Source organism: Rhipicephalus microplus, chromosome 9 (assembly GCF_043290135.1).
Source record: "Rhipicephalus microplus isolate Deutch F79 chromosome 9, USDA_Rmic, whole genome shotgun sequence".
In the NCBI taxonomy this organism is placed as follows: domain Eukaryota; kingdom Metazoa; phylum Arthropoda; class Arachnida; order Ixodida; family Ixodidae; genus Rhipicephalus; species Rhipicephalus microplus.
In genome coordinates, this window is record NC_134708.1 from 24,633,785 (window position 1) to 24,655,716 (window position 21,932).

General features: G+C 44.8%; 2 protein-coding genes across 7 annotated transcripts in view; one reads left to right on the forward strand and one right to left on the reverse strand.

Annotated features, from left to right (window-relative positions):
- Window positions 1–21,932, reverse strand: part of UbcE2H (ubiquitin conjugating enzyme E2H) — a 55,853-nt gene that overhangs the window by 16,727 nt on the left and 17,194 nt on the right. For 2 of the 4 annotated variants that reach the window (XM_037415652.2, XM_075873343.1), the window contains exon 7: window positions 16,947–20,945. The exons of 1 other annotated variant lie outside the window; for it this stretch is intronic. In XM_037415652.2, coding sequence (XP_037271549.1) covers window positions 20,827–20,945 — 119 coding nt within the window. In that variant the 3' untranslated portion in view covers window positions 16,947–20,826. Of the gene's footprint in view, window positions 1–13,919; window positions 16,238–16,946; window positions 20,946–21,932 lie in introns of those variants that run through there. One more of the 4 variants, XM_075873345.1, reaches the window with a different exon arrangement.
- Window positions 1,350–13,209, forward strand: LOC119163614 (uncharacterized). 3 transcript variants are annotated; one of them, XM_075873337.1, is made up of 5 exons: window positions 1,350–1,410; window positions 2,407–4,232; window positions 8,697–8,920; window positions 10,364–10,404; window positions 11,269–13,209. In XM_075873337.1, the coding sequence occupies exons 1-5, from the start codon at window positions 1,366–1,368 to the stop codon at window positions 11,491–11,493; spliced, it is 2,361 nt and encodes a 786-aa protein (XP_075729452.1). In that variant the 5' UTR covers window positions 1,350–1,365; the 3' UTR covers window positions 11,494–13,209. The 3 variants fall into 3 exon arrangements, with proteins under 3 accessions (XP_075729452.1, XP_037271548.2, XP_037271547.2); XM_037415651.2 differs by lacking the exon at window positions 1,350–1,410 and adding an exon at window positions 1,615–1,959; XM_037415650.2 differs by lacking the exon at window positions 1,350–1,410 and having other exon boundaries at window positions 1,968–4,232.

A 21,932-nucleotide genomic window follows, 5' to 3' on the forward strand; every position in this document is an offset into this window, starting at 1 on the left:
TGTCATTGCAAGTTTCAAGAGGGCCTCTTGGTTCTTCGGATCCGAGCTGGACAGAACTGCCTCCCACCCTTCCATGTTGTGTCCTGGGTTGCAATGGGGGATTGTGTGGACACTCCCATACCACGTGGTACAGGGTCAGCTTCATACATTACGTAATAAAAAAAGGGGGGGGCACTGTGACCAACCTTCGGCCCCCCTTGTAGGAAAACCCTCGCACGCCTATGATCAGGAGCGTTTAACCAGCGCTTTGTTGTTTTGAAGTGTGATTTTCAGCCGCATGAGGGCGTGCGTGCGATGGGTGGCAAGTGCTGTTGCGTTGTGGGCCGCACGCGACTGCCCGTGCATTTACCCTAACATTCACTAAGCAGTCGCAGCTAATGATTACCCTCGGCCGTGATACTAGAGTGCTTCAGCTAGCAGTGCCGGCTCACACCATAATCGCGAACGTTTAAAAAGCGCGCCTTAGATCCATACGCAAGTGACGCGCCCATTAAAGGATTAATCCAGTTTAGAGTGTACTAGAACAAGGACAGTGCCCGGAACGGCCGCACCACCAATGCATTAAAAGTGAAGCATTACACACTACCGATCGCCGCTTGTGGCACTGCGATCGGTAGTGTGCGGGCTGTTCCCCAGAAGTGGTCGAGTGGAATGCTCGCTTCCCACTCAAAAGACCCAGGTTCGCCACAAGCGGATTGACCCTCTTTGGGCTTCACATTTCGGAGCTCGGTCCGGGCACTCTTCCTGTTCTAGTACACTCTAATCCAGTTGTTTCCTTCTAGAGTTTGTCGATCTTACTAGTAGCGAAACTGCGCTCCAAGTGCGGCCGAAATTTGGACACGCAGTTGGCCCAACTTTTCGGAAGTTAGCTATTCACGCCACCTAGAGCGACAACACAAAACACAAATAATGCGTCTAATAGTGGATGTGATAACGCGACAACCTGCTCGCTTTAGAAAATAGAGTTTTCTAATTTTAGGAAACTGTGTTCCTGACAGAAGAAAAGGGGGGCGCAGGACAACGATGTGTCCGGATTTTGATACATATGGAACTACAGTGTAATGGAGCCTATGGGGAGTTTCGAAACTCGCATGATTGAATAACTCTGGCTTCATTTCTCCATATTCACCAACAACCACTTTAAAATGCTGAATTACTAATATAGTAACATATCAAAGCATTTACCCCGTTTTCATGCATCGTAGGGCATTTTTTTATGTGTATATGTGAGAATCAGGACGATGCAGGGAATGTGCAGATTGTCGCGCCACTTGTTGACCAGCACACCAACTATTATTCGATGTCAGACGGCGCGACAGTCCGGGTTTTCGAACGCAGTTTTGCACCACGTAATATTGAACAACTATGACTCCGACGACGGCCGCTTTCCATGCGATCACCGATAACTTGGTACGGATAAAATTGCGAGTTACAAAACTCGTTTTATAATCTACGAATGAATTTCGCAAAATTATTACTTTTTTTGAATCTCTACCGCGAGACAAGCCAATTGGGGCGTCATCTTTTGCCAAATAAACAAACCAATACTTGGCAATTACATGTCTTTATAACGTTTTGCACATAACTTTAAAATTGATGACACAAGCATTGGGTTTGCGAGTGCTGCTTGTATTTTCCGATCGCAAATGATTTTTTTTCAGCTTTCTTTTTTTGCTCTGCGATCTCCCTCCTAATTTGCGATGAGTGGCTCAAAGCAATGCATGTTTCATGTCATCGCTCCCAGGTGGCTGGTTCGCTCGCTAATCTCTTACAGAACGACATGTCTGGATTCCATAGTGAAGTTTCGGAACTGATCTTCATGTAGTCTCCACGAAGGAATGGAGTAACTGCGAGATGACGAGCCGGCTGACCCAGCCGACGGGCAGCGAACAACAGAAACTAGGGAGTTTGACCAGTTGTTGATCGCTGCTGGGTCATCGATGTCGGAACGTTGCGCGGGTACGTGGCCATATGGGATCGCGTTTATTTGCACGCCTTTTCGGTTCACTGTTCCCCGATTTAATGAAAGCATTAGATGCAGTGTCTCGCGACGCGCCTGTAGCGATGTGGGTGCCTGCTTCGCCGCGTGATTTCAATGTATGCACCGTGAGCGCGCATGGCTTGCGCTTTCGGCCGTGCCTGTGGTCTTGTGCAGCTGCTCGGGCTCGGTTGCAGCGCTCTTCCCTCGATATTTCACCACTTCTAGGTTGTGATTTCCCGTCTTTCCTGCTCTACGCCATCTCCGCCGCTAACCTCTTTCTCCCCTGCTTCTGCCTATGTATTTCCTTTCTGTCACTTTACGGCACCAGCGCGCAAGCTATGGCTAAGCAACGGAGCAATTCTAGCGAGGCTATGGTGAAGTTTCTGAAGGATCGAGTAGAGTCTAACCAGGGAATCTCGCTTCAGAAGCTGACGGGCCACCTGTCCCAGCTGCCATCTGACCTACGCACCAAGTACGGCTGTTCGGTCAAGTCGCTGAAAATATTCCTGCAACAGTTTCCCAAGGTGTTCGTCGTTCGCAATCAGAGCAACGTGTTTGTGCGTACCAGGCGCCGACGCGCGACGACTATGGAGGCGGCCTTGTTGGACGGCAGCACGGAGAGCTTCCAGCCGTCCGCCTCGGATCGTGACGACGATGACGTGACGAGTCTCAGCAACGTCGTGGGCACTGTGTACCGCATCTTCAACGTGTACGGCTTCATCTCGGTCAAGTACCCGATCAAGACGAGCGTCTACTTTGACGTCCAGGCCTTCGAGAACGCCAAGTACAACAATCTGCCGTCTTCGGGGCTCCAGGTCAACGACACCGTCGTCCTGGACGCCAAGTCGGGACCCCGGGAGTGTGAGGCCAAGTTCCGGGCAAGCCATGTGGCACGCGTCAAGCAGACGTCAAATTGCTCGTCCCCAGGTTCCAACAGTGTCACCGGCAGCAGCGGTGGCAACTCGGGTTTGCCGATCGTCAACCAGTACGGCGTCATAGAGATGGTAAAGTCGAACTACGGATTCATCAAGTTCGGCCCAAAACTGAAGGAGCGCGCCTTCTTTCACGCCAACAACGTGGACAGATCTCTGGGCAGGTCCATCAAGAACCTGCCAGACGTGCTCACTGTCGATGACAGAGTGCGCTTCCATGCCAAGCCCAGCAAGAAGCCGTCTGATAAGGTCAAGTGGGAAGCCACTATGGTGTGCCTGAGCCGGCAGTCAGAACGGGAAGGGTCCGTTGATGACGACGAAAGTGGCAACGAGGTCTTCATGTCCGAGGACGAGTCAGACATCCGCGATATGCTTCACGACAAAGATTCCGGCAGCCGTGACGGAGACATAGACGAATCTCATTCCTTGGATTACCCGGACTGGAACTCGTGTTCGACAAGGGCAGATTTCAGCGATACTGCTTCTATTCAAGGAAAAGTGGATCTAGTGAACTCGCCCCTGTCGGGGTGGGAAGCCAGGCAGAAAGTGTCGAGCGAACGGGGTTTCTTTTACCCAGTATCCGAAGCTGAAGGAACCATAAAGTATGGCATCAACAAGGCAAGCACAGCTCGTGCGACTGTGGGTGTGACCTACCGCGACGAGGAGCCACTCGACAATCTACTCTGGGAAGTTAGTGACGGCCAAGAAGTAAGTTTTGACGCCGTCGATGCAGGAGACAATAAGTGGGTTGCGACGCTAGTGTGGATAGGGCAGAGGCCTGCACTGCCACACGTGGGTGACAGCGAAGACATCTTCAACAATATAGTCAACAAAGGTGCCGATAATAACAGAGAAAAGGCCAACAGCGTGCAGGAGCCGGTAGACGATTTTGGCAAAAAGCCGGGCTTCAGGCAGTCTTCCTCGCTGCCCCCGCTATGTGCAATCCAGCCGTGTGTGTCCATTTACGAGAGCGCCAAGGCTACAATATTGAAAAGCATGGAGTGCCTCGCGACATGCAAGGTTAAAGAGTCTGGAGTCTTTAGGAAGATAGACTTTACTAGTGATTGTTTTTACAAAGACGGAACCATCTTCTTCGGTGACTTGAACGAAGTCCTTCATCCGGGGAGCACGGTCTGCCTTGATTATATGGTTGGCATTAACAGAGGAGGCAAGGAAATCGTGCACTTCGACGTCGTCTGGCAAGGAAAGAGGCCTAGAGGCGTTCCACAGCTGAGTCCTGAAGAGTTCAGCAAGAGGCTTCGACGGGATTGCGACACCACGAACAGCTTCAACACTTTTGAAGACTTCGAGCCTGAAGCGTGAGTATCTAACGAAATTAAATCATTTAGAAAAATTATACCGAAAAGATTGAGTGCAAAATTCAGGACAGTGAAATGTACGGTACATGACGCTATCAACTTGTCTCGTATCTTGCGCTGTTCTGTCATAAAGTTCGTGAACCATGTAGTTTGCCTAAGAACCTATGAGCATTTCGAAGAAGCTTTGTCAATCCTACAATGAACGAATGTCATGGTCATTAGTGAAATCAATCCTTAACATTCTTGCAAACAAGCGGTACTAAAATTCATATATATCTCTGTTACATTGGCTACCGAGTTAAAGTAATATTTCGCATCACTCAGTCATGCATGTTCACTTGTTCTTTTAGGTTCTTATTACATTGCACAATAGCTACGCACAACGCTATTAACACTAAAGAGATTTGAGATAGTGCCTAAATAGCTAAAAACAGTATGCATCATCAAAAGTGTAGCGTTACCTCTGTTTCATTTGTTCAGTGAAATGACAGAGCACGAACACACAGCAAACAAAGGAAGAACCGTACAACACGTGTGTGGTTTTTTTTCCTTTGTGTGTTTGCATTCCCATCCTCCCAGTTTGCTGAACAAATATGAACTACCGACTAGCCCACCTTTTGATCCTTTTGCAATGTACCTCAGTTCCAGTATTGCATTCTGCCTGCGCTATTTGCTATTAGTGCAAAAACCTTTTGAAAAGGAAGTAGTGAAGGTGAATATCACGACCAGTGAAAGATATTGATAATGATAAGTAGTAGCATGAAAAGTTATTTTTTCTCTAACATCCTATCTAATAGATTACAAGCTTGCCCAGCCCGCCGTAGTGGTGCATCAGTTATAGTGCTCGGCTGCAGACTTGAAGGTCCTAGGTTACATAGGCCTCTGGCCTTTCGGTAAACTCAAAATGCTAAACGCATATGTACTGCGCGGCGTTGGTGCACGTTAAAGAACACTAGATGGTCAAAATTTCCGGAGTCCTCCACTACAAAAGCTCTCTTAATCATATTGTGGCTTTGGGACGTCAAACCCCATATAATATTATCACCAACTAATCCAATCTTGCACAGTTCTAAGGTTGCGAATATTTGTTTACCAGGTATACGTGTGCTGTGCGGTTGCTTATGCGAGGATTCAGGCGGTTGAGAATCGGGTCCCTTCCCAGAACATTTGCTCCACCATGTGGCCTTTTGTAGAACTAATTTGCTACATTTCCTCTATACACTGAAGAGTTCTGTGACAGCCGTTTTGCAGAGCTTTGTAATACCCGACGTGATGCATACTTACACGACGGCCTTTGATGTGGTTGTGAGACAGAGTTGCTTCGGTAATTCAGCATCACTGATACACCACGTCTTCGACTGCAGATGGAACTGATCCGAGGCACGTACAAGTCAACCGACTGATAGTACTTGCGAATTTCAGTAGGAAGTGCAGAGAGTGCCACTACCTGGTGCCACACTCGTTATCCATTTATCGATCTGAGGCCCATACTTGAGCATTCAAAAGCAAGACATCCTACTGCCCCGTGCTTCTTGAACGGCGTTTTCAGGGGACCTGCGAGTTCCTTTGTTTAAAATAAAGCACTGAGAAAAAAAGAAGTGTGGCAGAGAGTTCATTGCAAATTATGCACTGTCATTCTACACACTGAATAGCATCTAATGCAGGTGATGTTTCGGAGGATAGTTGGGTATATGCAGGGCAGTTAAGGCCAGCAAAGAGTGCCTTCAATGTCAGCAGCACGAAGTTAATTGATGATGATACATACAGCAGGGTGGTTGTAAATATAAGATTAGTGGCACCAATTACCGCTTTGTTTAAGTATAGTGCTCATGGTGTGCATGTCATAAAATTATCATAGCCATAAAAAGTTTCTTATAGGCCTCGACAGCTGGTATTGTGGTGCTGCGGCGCTTAGACGACGTCGCAACAGATTCAAGCGCACGGCCACAACTGGCAACGCTGATCGAGCATGAATTCACAATAATAGTAGATGCTAAAAAAAATTAAAAGCGTCTGCTTATCTTGCACATTACACCACCCTCATCCAATGCTCTCACTGCTTGTACTGTAGTGAGCCTTCCACGCAAGTTTGTACAATTTTATTTTTCGACAGCTTACCAGCAGCACTTCTGCTGATGTAATCACAGCCATACATGCGCAACACTCTTGTCTGAATGCAAATTAGCTTGATTCCCTTCGAACTGCTATTTTACCATCTACGCAGCCAGTCGCAAGGCGCCACTGGTTCGGTGAGAACTGCAGCGCACTAGGCTCATAAGTACACTAGAGGGAACTCTGGCGCAAGTGTCCATGGAAGTTGCGACACGCGGTGCTTCAGTGAGGATGTTAATGATGAGTAGAACATGGATCTGACTAATCTTTGCATCTTCGTTTGGCTTTGCGTGGCTAGCAACTGCTCTGTCACGAAACGAAGATCGGCAAATGTTCCGCATTTGCTCTTCGCCACTGTAACCTTTTACTCACCAACTATTCAAATCGGCTCATGAAGTTCAAAACAGTTTGTTCTGTTATTCTAAAAAAAAAGCTAGATACTGCAGTAAACAAAGCCACACCTGCGTTCAAAGGTCGCAAGCATGAAGACCAGGCAAATCCATGTACTACCCATCATTTCCACGGGGCGCTGAACAATCGAAGCACCAGAGTCACCTGCAGTTAATTTTAGGAAACTCTATGGTGCCAGCACCCATCGGCAAGTACGAAGTACAGCCACTATAGTGCAGTTGGTCACTGATCACTAATTGTAGGCTTTACTTTTGCACTAACTACAAAGCAATGGAATAAAAAAATCACTCCTTTTTTCAAAGTCCAAATGGAACAAAGATCGGACTACATAAAAAAAAAACCTTGGTTTCGTGTAACGTATACATAGAAGAATAAGCTATTGGGTAAGTTGATAATTCATTCCGAGTTAAACTGCACGAAAACCATAGACACAGGAAGAAACAAACAACTCAGGCATGTACTAACAACTGAAAATTTTTTTAGAAGAATAAAAGCGTAATATAAGTGTGCAAATTTAACCACCAGAAAGAGATAAGTGTGCAAGATTAACCACCAAAAAAGACCTACATGTGCACATCAAGATGCCCAATTTGTGCTATGTGTAACACCACAGAGGGCTTGGCAACATCGCTGTCTCCAGCTTTGAAGATAAAACAAGCTTCCACAAGGTCACGTGTCGTATCTTTTCATGTAGTAAATTCTGTGTGTAAATAGAGAAACACTTTTTTTTAATATCTGGAGTTTAAACGTCCCAAAACCGAGATACGATTACAAGACACGTCATAGTGGAGGGCTCCGGAAATTTCGACCACCTTGTGTTCTTGCACCTAAAGACACGGGTCTCGAACGTTTTCGCCCCCATCGAAAATGCACCCGCCACAGGTGGGATTCAATCCTATGACCTTCGGTCCAGCACCCGAGCACCATAGCCACTAGACCACCTTGGTGAGGCAGCACATTTGTTCCATGTTGAGGGTCCTCTTGTCCAAGCTTCAAAGTTGCAGCCATAACACAGAAAAAGCTGCAGGGAAATCTACTTCAAGATTAGTTTAATATCATCGATAACACAATAATGAACATCGTAGGAATATGTTCTTAGAATAGCGTGATAACAGCATTACAGCAGAGCTTTAATACAGCGTAATGCGCTTACATTAGCATCAGCTCGTATCTGAACCCTTCCGCTAAACACAGGGCACACTGCACTGCATTCGCAAGTTTTTAGAGATGTTTAGTGTTGCGGAAAGCAGCAAAAGCAATGACTAGTCTGTGTCATGCAATGCACCCTGTCGTGGCGTTGTGTTGAAAAAGACCCCCACGCCAATAAGTATCTTATTCTATATTTAAACCCTTTGTTGGCAAAACTTGAAAAGGGTGCAGCAACCTTGGCGTTGCAGCAAAATCTGAAGTCATGTCTGCATTTATCTTTGTCTTTGGAAGGAAGACCACTCCCACATTTGGCTTTGCATAGTGCACAGTGTAGTTGTGAAGTACGCTTTTCCTGTACGATCGCTCTGTTCAAGCACCATCATTGCACATTACGAGAACTTGCCGAGGTATTCTAAATTAACACAAGGGTGTCAACCTGTATCAGTCACCCGTCATTAACTTTTTCCAGTAAAAAAGTGTCACTCCCCGAGGAAAGGTGTTAATGAAAAAATACAGTGTATTATTTGCATGTATTGGCACGGAAGAATGGTGTGCGTATGTGTCAGGCCAGGTGCGCTGGTTGGGTATGTAAATTTGTTCTTGCTTAATAAAGCCATTAGTTAATATTAATTGCCGGTGTTGTTTCCTCACCTGACCTTGTCTCAGTATGCGTTTGAAGTTTCATCGATGCATGTGTACCAACCAACTTGTCTTTCTATCTTGCTTCCTTCTGCTAAATTTACCTGGTTGGTTTCCAAACTCAGTCTGTCGATTCATTTGCCCTTTGAGCAGCAACGCTGTGGAGGGGGAGCCTCGCTTGCCATCTCGAGTGCCTTCCGACGAGGCAGCCAATGAAGACAACGAGGAATTAGTTGAGGACGACGAGCCGTATGGACCGAGCGTACCTGGCAGCTCCACATCAACGTCCATGACAGGGAACCCGCCAAATCCATTGCCAGTTGTTGAGAGTCCAGTTGGCTTTGAGCACATTCCAGGAAATCGAAAAGGAGGTTGTGGTGCGTGATTTTGGCTTATCGTTCGCATTTTCCTTCAACTATAAAGTCGTAGCTTTTTTTAAAGAGGAGACACTAATCTCAAGCCTAAGCAAAAGAGCTGTTCAGGCTTGAGGTTACGTGCCAGATCATGTGCAGAAATTTGCCAAGCTCCGACGTTCAAGCAGAGCGTGTCTGCCCATGCTTTGCCTAGCAACACATGAGCCGAAGGCAAACAGCTTAACCACTCGGCTATCCAGACACGCTAGCAGAGCGCACATTTATACGAACCAAATGGTTGCGATGCTATGGGAGTTAGAAAAGAATAGACGGTAAGAGTAGGAAGAGAGTGAAAGAAACGGACATAGAGAAAGCGACAAAAATTAGAAGGCGAGTTAAGGAAATAGAAAAAGAAAGCATAGCATAGCCATGTATAGTGGGTAGGAAAGCAGCAAGGGGGTAGGAAAGGGTTGAGAGTGTAAGGAGGAAGGGGGAGGTAACGCGTAGCATAGCAATGTATAAGAAGGATGGCAACGGGTCGTGAAAGGGAAGTGATGGTTAGGAGGAGGTGAAGGCCATGATATTTTACTGCTAAAATGGCATTGACGCGACTAACTTACAAAAACTCGCTAATTAACTTCAGGGCAGTTGATTATATTGGAAAGTACTATTGCGTGCAAACCGTCGGCATGACCAGTTTTTAAAAATCTCACAAGTTGCACATAATTCAGAATATTCAATACTCAGCCACCTTGTTATCAGAATCCTCTTCAGCGAAATTCGAAAGAATTTTGAAATACACATGTAAACAGCTTGTTGTCTGCCATGTGTGTTGCTTATCTGTTTTCTTTTTAAACGATAAACAGGCACGAAAAACTATTCTGCCTGTCTGCAAGAAACACCGTAGCAGCTTTTAAAAGTACCTGCCCTGAAGTCAATAATGAAGAATTTATGAATAAGCTTTTGTTGTTTAGTCGCAGTAGTGGCATTTTCACTGCGTCAAAGTATTGCTGTTTTGATGTGGAGTTTGCACTAAAACGACAGGCCTTACTCTCATAATAATTTCAAAAACATCTGTATTGTCAAAACAACAAAAGGAGATATAATGCCACATCAAGAAACCATGTCTTGGTAAAGATTCATGGGAAGATGTGTCTGGAAATACAAATTACAAGTTCATCAAAGAACACGAGTCTGTACGTTTGTAGTTGATTAAATTTTTTAGCATGAGCTTGCACAGTTGCATGGCACGTGGAAAAAATATACGGCATCATGTGCATTTGTATTGTTCTTCTTTGCTTCGATCTCACATGCTTTGTGCATTGCCAAATATAGACTTTGCTGGGTGACTCAGTTTAACAATTTATCCTAACACAACAGCACAATAAGCTACACCGGTCGTTTTTTTTTTTTTTTGGCACCAGGACTTGCCACATTGAATTTGCCTTGCTTGTACATCTGTTGCAGGTGATATGCCAGAAGCTTCCTTCTTCTCGTCGAATGTAAATGTGAGTTGCCGTTGCTTTTATTTTTGTTGCATTGTGAATGACCATGTTCATTTGAGCCAATTCCACCCCTAAATGCCAACTGCACTTCCCACACTATTCGAAAATTAAATTATGATTTGTGCCAGAAAATGGGCCGCCTCTAACCCATTCATCACTACTGTAGGTGCTCTCCCCTACTGCTGTGCTAGTTCTTTTTCCAAATGGTTCGGAACATGACGGGAGGGTTGGGAGGGGGGAGTCCCAAGATTACCCAAACTGCGCTAGATACGGGACACAAAGAAAAGGAGGAGGCAGGATAAGTGCTCACAGCCGTGTCTGCGTTCATCTAGTCACCTTCTGTTCTTGTGCCTTGTCTCTAGCGCAGTTAAAGTTTGCAGAATATGTTCTACTGAGTAGCCCCCTTACAAATGCTTCCGAACGTTGGGAATGTCCAACGTTGGGCCTGCAATGGCCCAGGTTCATTTTCTGCTTCAGTTTAAAGTAGGATGCTTCTAAACACCATAATCATTCCCATAAGTACATCCCACGTTTTTCTACGAAATGGCTGAGCACGGGGGGGGGGGGACCAACATTGGCCCAGCTGTATTTTTGTAGGTAGCGATGTACAGATAATGCAGAGATGGGTACCAAAGCATGGGTGTGGCCCGTGCGTTGCTGCTGCCGTGCCCCAAGGGATTCCGGCTGACGGCTAGGGTGACAGGCTATGCCTGACGCAATTGACCAACTTTTATCTTTTTGAATAAAGCTTTCTCTTACTCTCCCTTCTGTGTTTCAGCATAGAGTTAAATAAAACTAATTGAAAATTTGCATCTACAAAAGCATTGGCCTCGTACACTCGTTTCTTCTTGCCTGCATGTTTTGCAGGACGAGGTGCTCCAGCGACTGGCGAAGATGGTGGCGGCAGAAATCATCGCCGAACGAGAGAAGACTCGAATCGTCCTCCACGACATGGGCGTGCAGACTGAAGACGGAAACTCGTTACTATCATCCTTGGCGAGGGCAAAAAGCAAGCCCCCGAAGCTGGTCAGCTCTAGTACCCAGACTCTGTCGACAGGAGGCATCAAATCGGAAGAGCTGTTCATCAACTGAAAGACCACACAGTGCCTTCATCAGGGACTTGTATTGAAGTGGCTGCATGACATCACAGTTGACGCTTTCCCTTTTCTCGTTATTCTTTTAACGCTTTAGTCCATACACCTGTTGCCCACCAGTGGAGGAGAACGCTCATTAGTATTGAAAAGGTGCCTTCCAAGAAGATTTCACGTAATGCCATTCCATCGTTTACAACTGTTGAAAAGGAGATCTGCCTGCAAAGCGACAAGGACTAGATCGCAGTAATGAGTGCCAATGACGTTCTCCTCTTGAAAAACGCATACTTTGGGGAGGCTTCACCAGTTTTTTTTATAGTACTCTTGATGTTGAGGCACGTTCAGTTTTTACAGGTCAGCCAACGAATAAGATTGACAGAAGGTTACCAGTTCCTCGCCCCATGTTGTCGACTGCGAAAGCCCACAAACTTCCTTTTTTGTCCATGTTTCCTGTCGAAGCTTCCTTGCTGTTTGTTGGGCTTCGTAGTAATAATTCATCGTAGCTTTTAAAAAAATGTGCCGTTCAAGAATGCTGCTTTTGGTGGGTGTATATAGAGGCAGATGGCAGTTTTTCTTCAAAACTCTTGACAAAACACTTCCTTGCAATCAAGCCATTCCATCCGTCGGCTGCACAAGCGCAAAAGTTTTCTTTCTTGGCTTGTCAGGCTTTTGTCTTAGACTTAGACCGAATAGTATTCCGAGAGATGTGCCAGCTGACAGTGTGATCTGTTGCCTTGGGAGTGGAGTTTTGAAATGCTCATGCTTCGACAGACCCATGTGATCGGACTACGTTGGCAGTGTAGTCGTCTTGCCAACAGTCTCTTTCTCATACAGTGTTTTTTAATGTTTGTCCTTGGCCTGGTACACAGAGTGTTGCACCTGCGAAATAGAGTTCCACCAAGTGGCATTGCATGAAGTTTCTTCAGCAGCCAGTGGCATAATAGCGAGAGCCAATCTCCATGTTTTTGCCCGGCAGTTCCACTCTTGAAAGGCTACGCGATGCAGTCGTTTCCTTACTTGCGCAGCATTGCGTCTTTTGAAAACGGGAGGACAGTAAGACTGTTTTCACTCGTGATCGTTTTTGTTGCCTTTCGTTACCTACCAATAAGTACCACTCTGCATGTTTCGCGACCCAATGCAGACATTCTAATAAATTCCAATCGCAACACTCTCAAAAACATGCAGTCAACTTTACTCATGCACAAAAAACAGCTGCGTGCAATTTTTTCTGTTCAGGTGGGGATGAAATATTTTTACAACTATATGTTTATTATAGTTTATTATATGTTTACGTCTGTATGTAAAATGCATGAAAACTCGTAGAACACTCCATCAATGTCACTCTTGTACATTAAACAACCGCGTGCAACGTTTGCCGTTCAGATGTGAACGAAATAGTTTTGTTACCGTCTATTACAGTTTATAATATCTTCATGCCGGTAAACAATTTTTATATGGTGTTATGTTGTGTCATACATAACAAACAACTTGTTACATATCAAGTCTACCTGTGCAAAGGAAAACGATAGGCCATACCTAAGCAATAAATTAGTCATTAGTAATGCTGTCCATATTTTGATTATAAGAGAAATTCAAGGTCAAGGTATCCTTCTTTAATTTTGAACTTGCACCAGAATCTGAATGTCAATGTGATGTTTCAGATGCGTTTTTACTTTTGTATTCTGTTCATACAGATGCAATAAAATTTTCTGGAGTTCTCCAGAGTCCCTGGCTCTTTCAGAACACAAATTTCATTAGTTTTCAACAATAAAATATTGCATAGACCACTAGGAGAGGCCACCAAATATAAAATGTTGCGTACATTGCCACTTGCATTTCCTTTTTTTTTTCGGCATTTCCTGGCTTGCCAAGATTCTTGACGTCACAAGAGTCCTTATTCGGCTCTATAATGCCCCTATGCATTGTTTATAGTGTTCCTCTATAAGAACACTAAGGTGCCTATGAACAGGCAGTCAAGCTCGCATTTGGCACAGAAATATACAGACCAGCATTCACGTTGCTGCGCAGCCAATAAACCATAGCAGAAACCAGCTGTGCACGATAACATAAAAATGCAGTATCATTAGAATGACAAGATATATAAAAAATGTTGAAAACTTAATGCAAAGGGGTAATAGATAGAATGAAGGCTAATTTAAATGAAAGTTTACAAAGTTGTGGTTGAAGAGTTTCCTATAAAAACTCAAGAGGGAACTTTGGCGCAAGTGTCTGTGGGAGCTGCAACACACTGCACTTCGGTGAGCATGGGAACGATGGGTAGTACACAAACCGGTCAACTCTTCATACTTTTGATACCGTTTGGCTTCATGTGGCTTGAAGCTGCTTACGACAATCGGCCAAGGTTCAGCAGTTACGCTTTACCACCGTAACCTTTTAGGCTCACCAATTCAAATCAGCTCACGGAGATCAAAATGGTTTGTTCTTTTATTCAAAACCAAACCAAAACAATAAACAAAGCTACAAGTGCGCTTGAAGCCCGCAAACAGGAAGACAACAAATTCGTGTACTACCCATCATTCCAATGGTCGCCGACGATCACAGCACCCAAGACCCCTCTAGTTAATTTTAGAAAACTATGGTTACAGCAGACAGCTTTTATCGTCTTTTTATATCTAAAGCTTTTCGGAAAATATCTAACAAAAAACAAGAAGTATGACGTAGATAGTGTTTCATACTCTACTTTTAATGCACTGTTGGTATCTGAACTTACTAATTTTATTAATGATAAATGGTCACTTATGCACAAGGGCCATTACATACAGTAATAACAAGACTTAATTCAGGCATGCGGCTGATACAGAAGCCAAACAAAGTTCACTGTTCTAGCTGAGGAAACAATGTTTAAAAAATGTTAATGTCCAAGAGTTGTCGGACTGCTTAATACCACGTCTAGATTCATCCCAACATCCTCAAATGTCTTGTGCACAATATATGTATTCCACACATTGTATACATGCAGCATATTAGGTCATCTGTCGACTGCTGTTGCAGTCAATAGCTGCCTGTCGACATTCCAAGTGTTACAAACATCGCCTACCGACATGCCAGTTTGTCCGATTGGAACCGCCTAGACAGACGACCACTTACAATTGACGACGTGCTTGGACCGTAGCCACATTCCGATAATCAAAGGCGCACAGTGAATGCACTTCGTAATTTTTTTCAATGGACACAAATTTAATGAGCTGTCCCGAAGTGTTCCTTGCTCTTTGCCATCACCTGTACAAACTCTATTCACGATGCGATACGCTGCATGAACTGGATTATGCCCACAGACTGTGCTCACGCGTTATAAGCCACGTTTTGTTTCTATGTCATATGCCTCGGAATATTTTTTTTCCTTTCTTTATTCTTAATTTTTCGCATCTGTGTGTACCTGTACATTACTACGATGATGTTGGGATAGCCGGCTCTAACATAGCCTACGTTCCCACATTTTTCCATATATAAATTTTAAAAAAGTGTGTCCAAGGTTTGCGCATGAGCGTACATTTATGCAGTTTAGAGCTACTTTGTAAACTGTTTGCCTTCGCGAGCAGGCACTTTTATACTGCTGTTTCAGTTTTTGTTGCTCCTAGAGCACATGCAATGTATTTGGCCACTGTCAACCACAATATCTCACAAACAATCCACATATAAACTTAAGTTTTTGAAGAAGTGTTCTTTGTCAACTACTTCACGTTTTGTGTACTCCCTCTTTATCTTGCATAGTAGAACATCGGTCGCGACGTTTTGGAAGCACTCCCTCGAATGCGTCCAGCACTGCGGTATCGAGCGGTAATTAAACCCGTAGGCTGCAATATTAACTGCTGTTGTGTTCAAAGCAAGCATGCTGCGTTGATGGCAGTGTCACATAGCTTGATTATTGACGATTAAAGCACTTTTAAAACAAATACACCCGTCGGCTCATTGGCACGTCTAAAGCATCAAGATCTCTTAATGGAGCGGGACCCCTCATTTATCGGGCCGCTGGGTACCTGTCCATTCACGGCCCATTTTTCAAAATCAACCTTACGATAGATATGATATGTGGGGTTCCAAAACCACCATACGATTATGAGACACGCCGTAGTGGAGGGCTCCGGAAATTTCGACCACCTGGGGTTCTTTAACGTGCGCCCAAATCCGAGCACACGATCCTACAGAATGAGTGTTATGCACATTGCTATTACTTTCTGCACAGGCATCGTACGTCGCTGCAGTCCTCGTTACATTGTTGCACAATACTTTTTACGATTCCAACATGACTGTTGGATGAGCAATTTCTGTTTGTATTGCGCAACATGCATATGATAACATATATGCAACCATAAGCATATACGACATATCCACTTCAGACACGAATTATAAGACTTTACAAATGTGTCAAATTTGCATGGCACGATTCCAAGGCACTAAGCATTACATTCCAAGAAAGAAAATTAAGGAATGTTTTATTTTTGCCAGTTTTAGTAATCAAAAGTTAATTGGAATGTAATTAAATATCTAATATATTCATTCAGTGTCAACTTTTGCATTAAAAAAGTGAAATATTAGGCCCAAGCGCAAGAACAGTTTGTTTTCTGGTTGCATTCATTTCAAGCAAAAAAAAATCTTGACGTGGATCCAGGAACACTACCATGTTCGACGACCAGTTGATGTGCAGTGTCACCAGCGAAGCGATTTTTTACAGCATTACGCAGCACAAGAAAGCTAAATGACCAATATTTGCCCACTCAGGAAGCCTGCACAAATATGCACACCACATTTCAAGCCATTTGAATAAACACACTGTGTGTGACACGACTCTAAATTTGATGTATACAGCTGTTCACGGTTCCGCTGAAAGGTATGTAGTGAGAGGGAAGACCTGACTACAGCCAACGTGGTCGTGTCGTCTCGCCATTTTATTACCAAAGGCGATTTTGCCGAAGCGGTGCGGCGCCGGCTGCCACGTCCAAATATAAATGTACAAGTCACTTGTACATACGTACTTATACACATGTATGCAAACATACATACACATTTAACATTTTGGCATACCAAGACAACACATATAATTTCACTCATAAATTCAATGATTCGGGTGCTGCGGTTTATACTTGATCTTATGGTGAACAAGACAGTGATAAAAGCTCTTTGTAAAGGCTTCCCACAGTTATCAAGAGAGGGCAAGCATCTGACAGTTTCCAGTGAAATGCACATTGTTTCAAGTACCCACCAGTTCCAAATAAATCGCCTTGAAATAATTTTGAAAAGGCAACGACGGTGCAGATGATATATGCAACTGGTCCAAAAGTGGCAACCAACCGAGCGTCACCTGCATGTCGGCACAGCCAATGCTGATATCATCAGGAAATATGAGTAGAAACGCAAGAGGCGCATTATTCAGGTGATGGGAAGAAGGTCGCAGAAAAGAACAAGTACGCAAAAATGCACACATAAGACATTGCAAAAAAGTTGGATATAGCTTTATTTATAAATTCATATAGAACTATGGTGTCTTCGCACTCGCACAAACACACGAAAAAGAAAAAGACTATATAGTGATTGAGACAAGCAATGGTTTAAGATGCGTACGTTCACACTGGCAATACTACTCGAGAAGCAACGGCCCCTGCCAGACAAAAAAAAATAATAAGAGCAAACAGTCGAAAAAAACAAAAAAATAAAATGGGTCCACAAATGGTTGTCTACAACGGTTGCAACACCGCTCAAAAATCCAACCTCTCTCCTTTTTTTTTTTCCCCAAGAGCAGACTACTGAAAGAAACCTTCGTAAACGAGAACGCACTGGCGAGAATAATGAAACAAGTGCGACAGAGGCAACCTTACCATGCAACACCGTGGTGCGCCAGTCCTACATGCCTGACTGTTCCAAGCATGCGCTTGTAACATTTCGAGCGAGAACAAAATGATCGGTGCCTTTGAAGAGGCGTGCCAACAGCTTGCAGTACACCTTCGCCGCCGAACTGTGCGTCGGAGAAACTTGTTTACAACTGTCGCCTTCGAGACACCTGTCCTCACGCCGGTGGAAATGTGCACGCGACGCCAGTTTGCGCACCACAATCAGCCGTTTACTAAAGCAGCGATATCCCCAGATTTCCACTGCGAAGCGAAGACGCACAGAACATTTTCAACGAGGCAACCCTTACAACTGGTATGCACGTTTCAGATTGCAAATGTTTATCAAGGGTTCAACCTCAATATAATTAACCTGGATATAACGAAATGAAGAATGGCTCCGTCATAGGTACAGTGCTACAAATGTATGTTTATAAAAAATTTTAGAATATAAGGAAATATTTTTGCGGCAGGTTCGACTTAGTTATAATGAGGTTTGAGTGCAATTTAAGTCAACACGATAGATTGACGTTGGCAAATGGGCATGTTTTTCAGCATAGACAAGAACATAATAACCATGAGGCATAACAGATGCGCTGACGCTTTACCCCAAAGGTAGGTCGTAATTATACGTCCTGCATGTAGATTGGGCAAGCAAACAACGGTACATCATAAACATCAATATGTACCATACGAAGCACCAAGTTTAAAACTATAACAGGTGTGTTAACATCGGTTCCTGCAGATGGAAGAAAGTCAGCTCATCTACTGTTTTCTGCAGCTTCTTATTCAAGGGGAGTATACATAAGACAATGCTTTAAGGCGGCACAAAAATATTTAGCTTATATTGGGGCTGGCACTACTGGGAAAGAAATTGTGGTGATGCAGCCGCCACGCGCACAATTCCACTGGCTAGTACGAGATTGCACTGCTTGCGAGACGCGCCACACCAGTCGAGCAGAAAAACGGAAAATGTGCCGATAAGCAAAGGATTATGTGAATATCGATGCCCAACCTTAGCGGTGGCAAGACACGCAAGAAACGACAACAATACAGCACAACTCCCGACAGCTTGCGACAGTTAAAGGAAATTGAAAAAAAAAAAAAAAAACGGGGGCACGCCCTGCAATCCCTTCCCTGCAAGTGGCCACTCATAGTGAAGTTATCACAGTTTGGTTTGACATTACCGAGCACAAAGAAAAAAAAATAATCTTCAATCATTCTTGTCATAGTTCCCCCAAAGTGCCCGGTTTTTTGCAATGAACCCAGTGTCACGCGTTGTGGTAATGAAACAATAACTACACTGTGTGCTGTCTGCTGTATTTCTTATTGAACAGACATTGCATGAGTTGTGTGATGTGTTTTGCAATAAGTTAAAAAAAACAAAAATGCTTAAAAAAAAAAGAGCACCCTCTCTCGTTCGCAGATGTGCCATTTTTATATGTGCCCATTAATCATTTGGGCGAGTGTTGTGGAGTACCGGGATGAGAGACATTCACAAATGGTGATAAGTGCGATTTCATTTGCTCAGGCATTTCAAGAATACACGCATGCGCGACCGTTCGGACCGAACAATCGCAACTATGGTGGAGCTCGAATGAATCGTTTCTTTCGAAAACAACCCCCAACTCAGTTTTTTCAAGGGTTAGAGACAAACCGAGAACAAGGCGCTAAAAATGCGCACTAAAAATGGCGAGCGGCAGAACACATTCGACAACGTGCCGATGTTAATCCGATGCTCGCGAATTGTGTGGCAAGATCGCGTTTGCAGTAGCCCTTAAAGCGGCTAACTGTTCCAAACAAAGACCATACAGAACGCTGGTTTCCGGCTAACCCGGTGAAACACTGCATTCTCGGCTAAGCAGATACTATTGTAATGCTAGGCCAAAGAACTGCTACATAAAGGCACGAATTACACATTGAAAATCATCTGCACTAAAATGCATTGGAGGCAACGAACTGACATCATAGCTACACAACAGCTTTGGAGAGAAAGCTTGTCGTTCCTCAATTCATTTTGATTATTCGACTACCAACGAACAAACACACTTACTGTGCTGGACTCAAGTGCTGACAATGAAGTTCGCCCATGCTAAACCCTGCGCGACCCAACAGCCAACAATATACGCTCACCGACAATTAAAAAAAAAAGATATTTTACAAGTCGTGCAAATGAATAAAAACTTGGGCACCGGCCAACACAACTAAAAGAATTTAGACAGCTTGATGGCAACACAGTTGTGCAGCAAGGATGAAAATCCAATCAAGAGAAGCCAAATGTTGCAGAACTCTGTCGGGAAAGGCCTTCATCCTCAAAGGCAAACCAGTCAATGCATGGTTAGAAGGGAGAGAAAATAAAGAATGAAGCGTTGATGAAACAGAGAACGCTCAAATGAAAGTGCTCAAGAAGTTGCCATACTTCTGAGGGTTGCAATACATTTGAAAAAGGAAGCCCCTGCAAAAAAAAAGCTTTCTCCTTCAGTACTTGCTGCACTGCTTTCCTAGCAGAATTGTCGATAAAATATTACAGACCGCTTGCACAGGAACGAAAGCCACATTATCGAACAGGCTGTTTCAAGGGAAGACTACTTCCGTTGCGTTACGTCGAGTTCCTGTCAACGAAGCCAAAGAATGCCGCGTTGTGAAAGCGACAATGAAAAAACCTGCCACTCTTATTGCTGCATCTGCTTCTACCGCGTTATGTAAGTGCATGTGAAAACAAAGACGTCCTTTCCGAAACGATCGACCAAATCTGTGGCTCTGGCAGGAAACACGAACCTAAAGAGATAGAAAAAAAAGCTAAAAATGAGCGGTCGTGAAGCGAGACATTCTCTTGCCATGGCTACAGGCATGCAGAGGAGGAGGGGAGGGGGCGAGAGTGAGACAAGAACATCCACATGAGGCGCAACACACACGCACGCACGTACATTCCCGGCATGGCTGGCACTTCTCCTACTGCCCGGCGAAGTGAGTGGAGAAAGCGGCGAACACAAGAGAACACCACAATGGCACACGCACGAGGGAAATACGACAACACGCTTTTCTTGCATGAGGAGCAGGAAAAGTCCCACCACGTGGTGGCCATCTTTGCATGTCCCGCTGGCAGGAGGCTGGCGCTGCTGGGACGTCGTGTCGAAACCAGGCAGAATATTTAACGGTGCCGCGAGGTCGAAGTCAGCAAAAGGCGCGATATTTCCGCCGTGCCACGGCAGCCAGGTGCAAGAAGACAACGGAGAGTGATGGTGGTGGCGGAGGCAAAAATTCGGCTGCGGAGGATGTGTAGTGGCCAGGAAATGGGGCGTGATGCTCGGAAAGGTGAGAAGATGGCGTTGCGATGGCAGAGGCGGGCGAAGAAAGGAAAAAAGGTGACGTCCGCTCGCACGTCCTGTTCGGTTTGTTTTTTTCCCCTCGGCCTTCGCGCTTTTTCCCGTAATGCGTGAGTGGTGTGTGTGTGTCCGTGAATTTTGTCAGGCAGACAGATGCATGAAGAATTACAGCTCCATGTCTTTGGTCTCGTCGTCCGAGAAATCACTCATGGAACTCTCGCTGCTCGACGACTCGTTGTCCTGCTCCCGCAACGCCTCCTCTGTGGCAAACCTCTTGACGTACTCTGCGCCAGGAAATGGTACATTCACGTCAGCCCAACAGGGCTACACAGTGGCGAGAGACCATCACTGCACTTGGCAGCTAGCTTGTCACCTGAGCTAAGCTCAGCAAATTCAGTTTTTTCTAAACTTGGCTAGTAAAGACTCATTCACACCTGCAACTAGCACCAGTTGTGCAACCAAGTTGGTCACAAAAGATCATGTCGCAAATGTCTGGAATTCTCGTTTAGGAAACCCTTCGTCCAACGAAGGGCACCATGGTGTCGGGAGAGAAACGTCCCGTGACTGACTAAGCGACCGCCGCCTCCGACGGTTTCCAACCCAGGGGGCAAAAGGCAGGAGTTGGAGGAACGCGTCTCTGGTGGGGGTGCAAAAACCACGAAAGAGTTTGGCTGCTTCAGCAGCTGATGATCAACCAGCTAACAGAGTGGTTATCAGGTCTTACATAGGCAGCAAGCGTAGGGTGCCATGTGCAATAAATAGAGCCGGTTGCAACACTGGGCACCCTTTTCGTCTAGTGAAGTTGAAGAGACTATCGGTGGCAGGTTGTCTACTCCCCTAAGAGCACTATGAGCTGACATTGTCTGTATGAAATTTTTTTGCTACCGTTTACTTTTATTATAATCAACTGTAATTATCACTGAGGTAGAGCACGCTGCATACACAAGAAGCTCCAAAGATGTAGCAGGGTAGTTCTCGCATAATTTGTCACCGTGTTTCTCTTTAACTCTCTCGTGTCTATAATTACTTTATATACAGCCCCCATTATCTATACTTGTACTTGTCGTAATTCACCTAGTACCTAGCTTGTTTCACAGTTGTTTTCATTGCGCATATTTTTGTTTTCTCTTAGCCCGTCAGTCATCCCGACTACTACTATACGTGCAACACTGCACGGGTCGACCGGACAACGGGGCAGGCCTCTTGGAGTGTGAGGCTGCGAACCCGTTGCAACCATAGAGTTTCCTGAATATACACCTGAGGGAACTCTG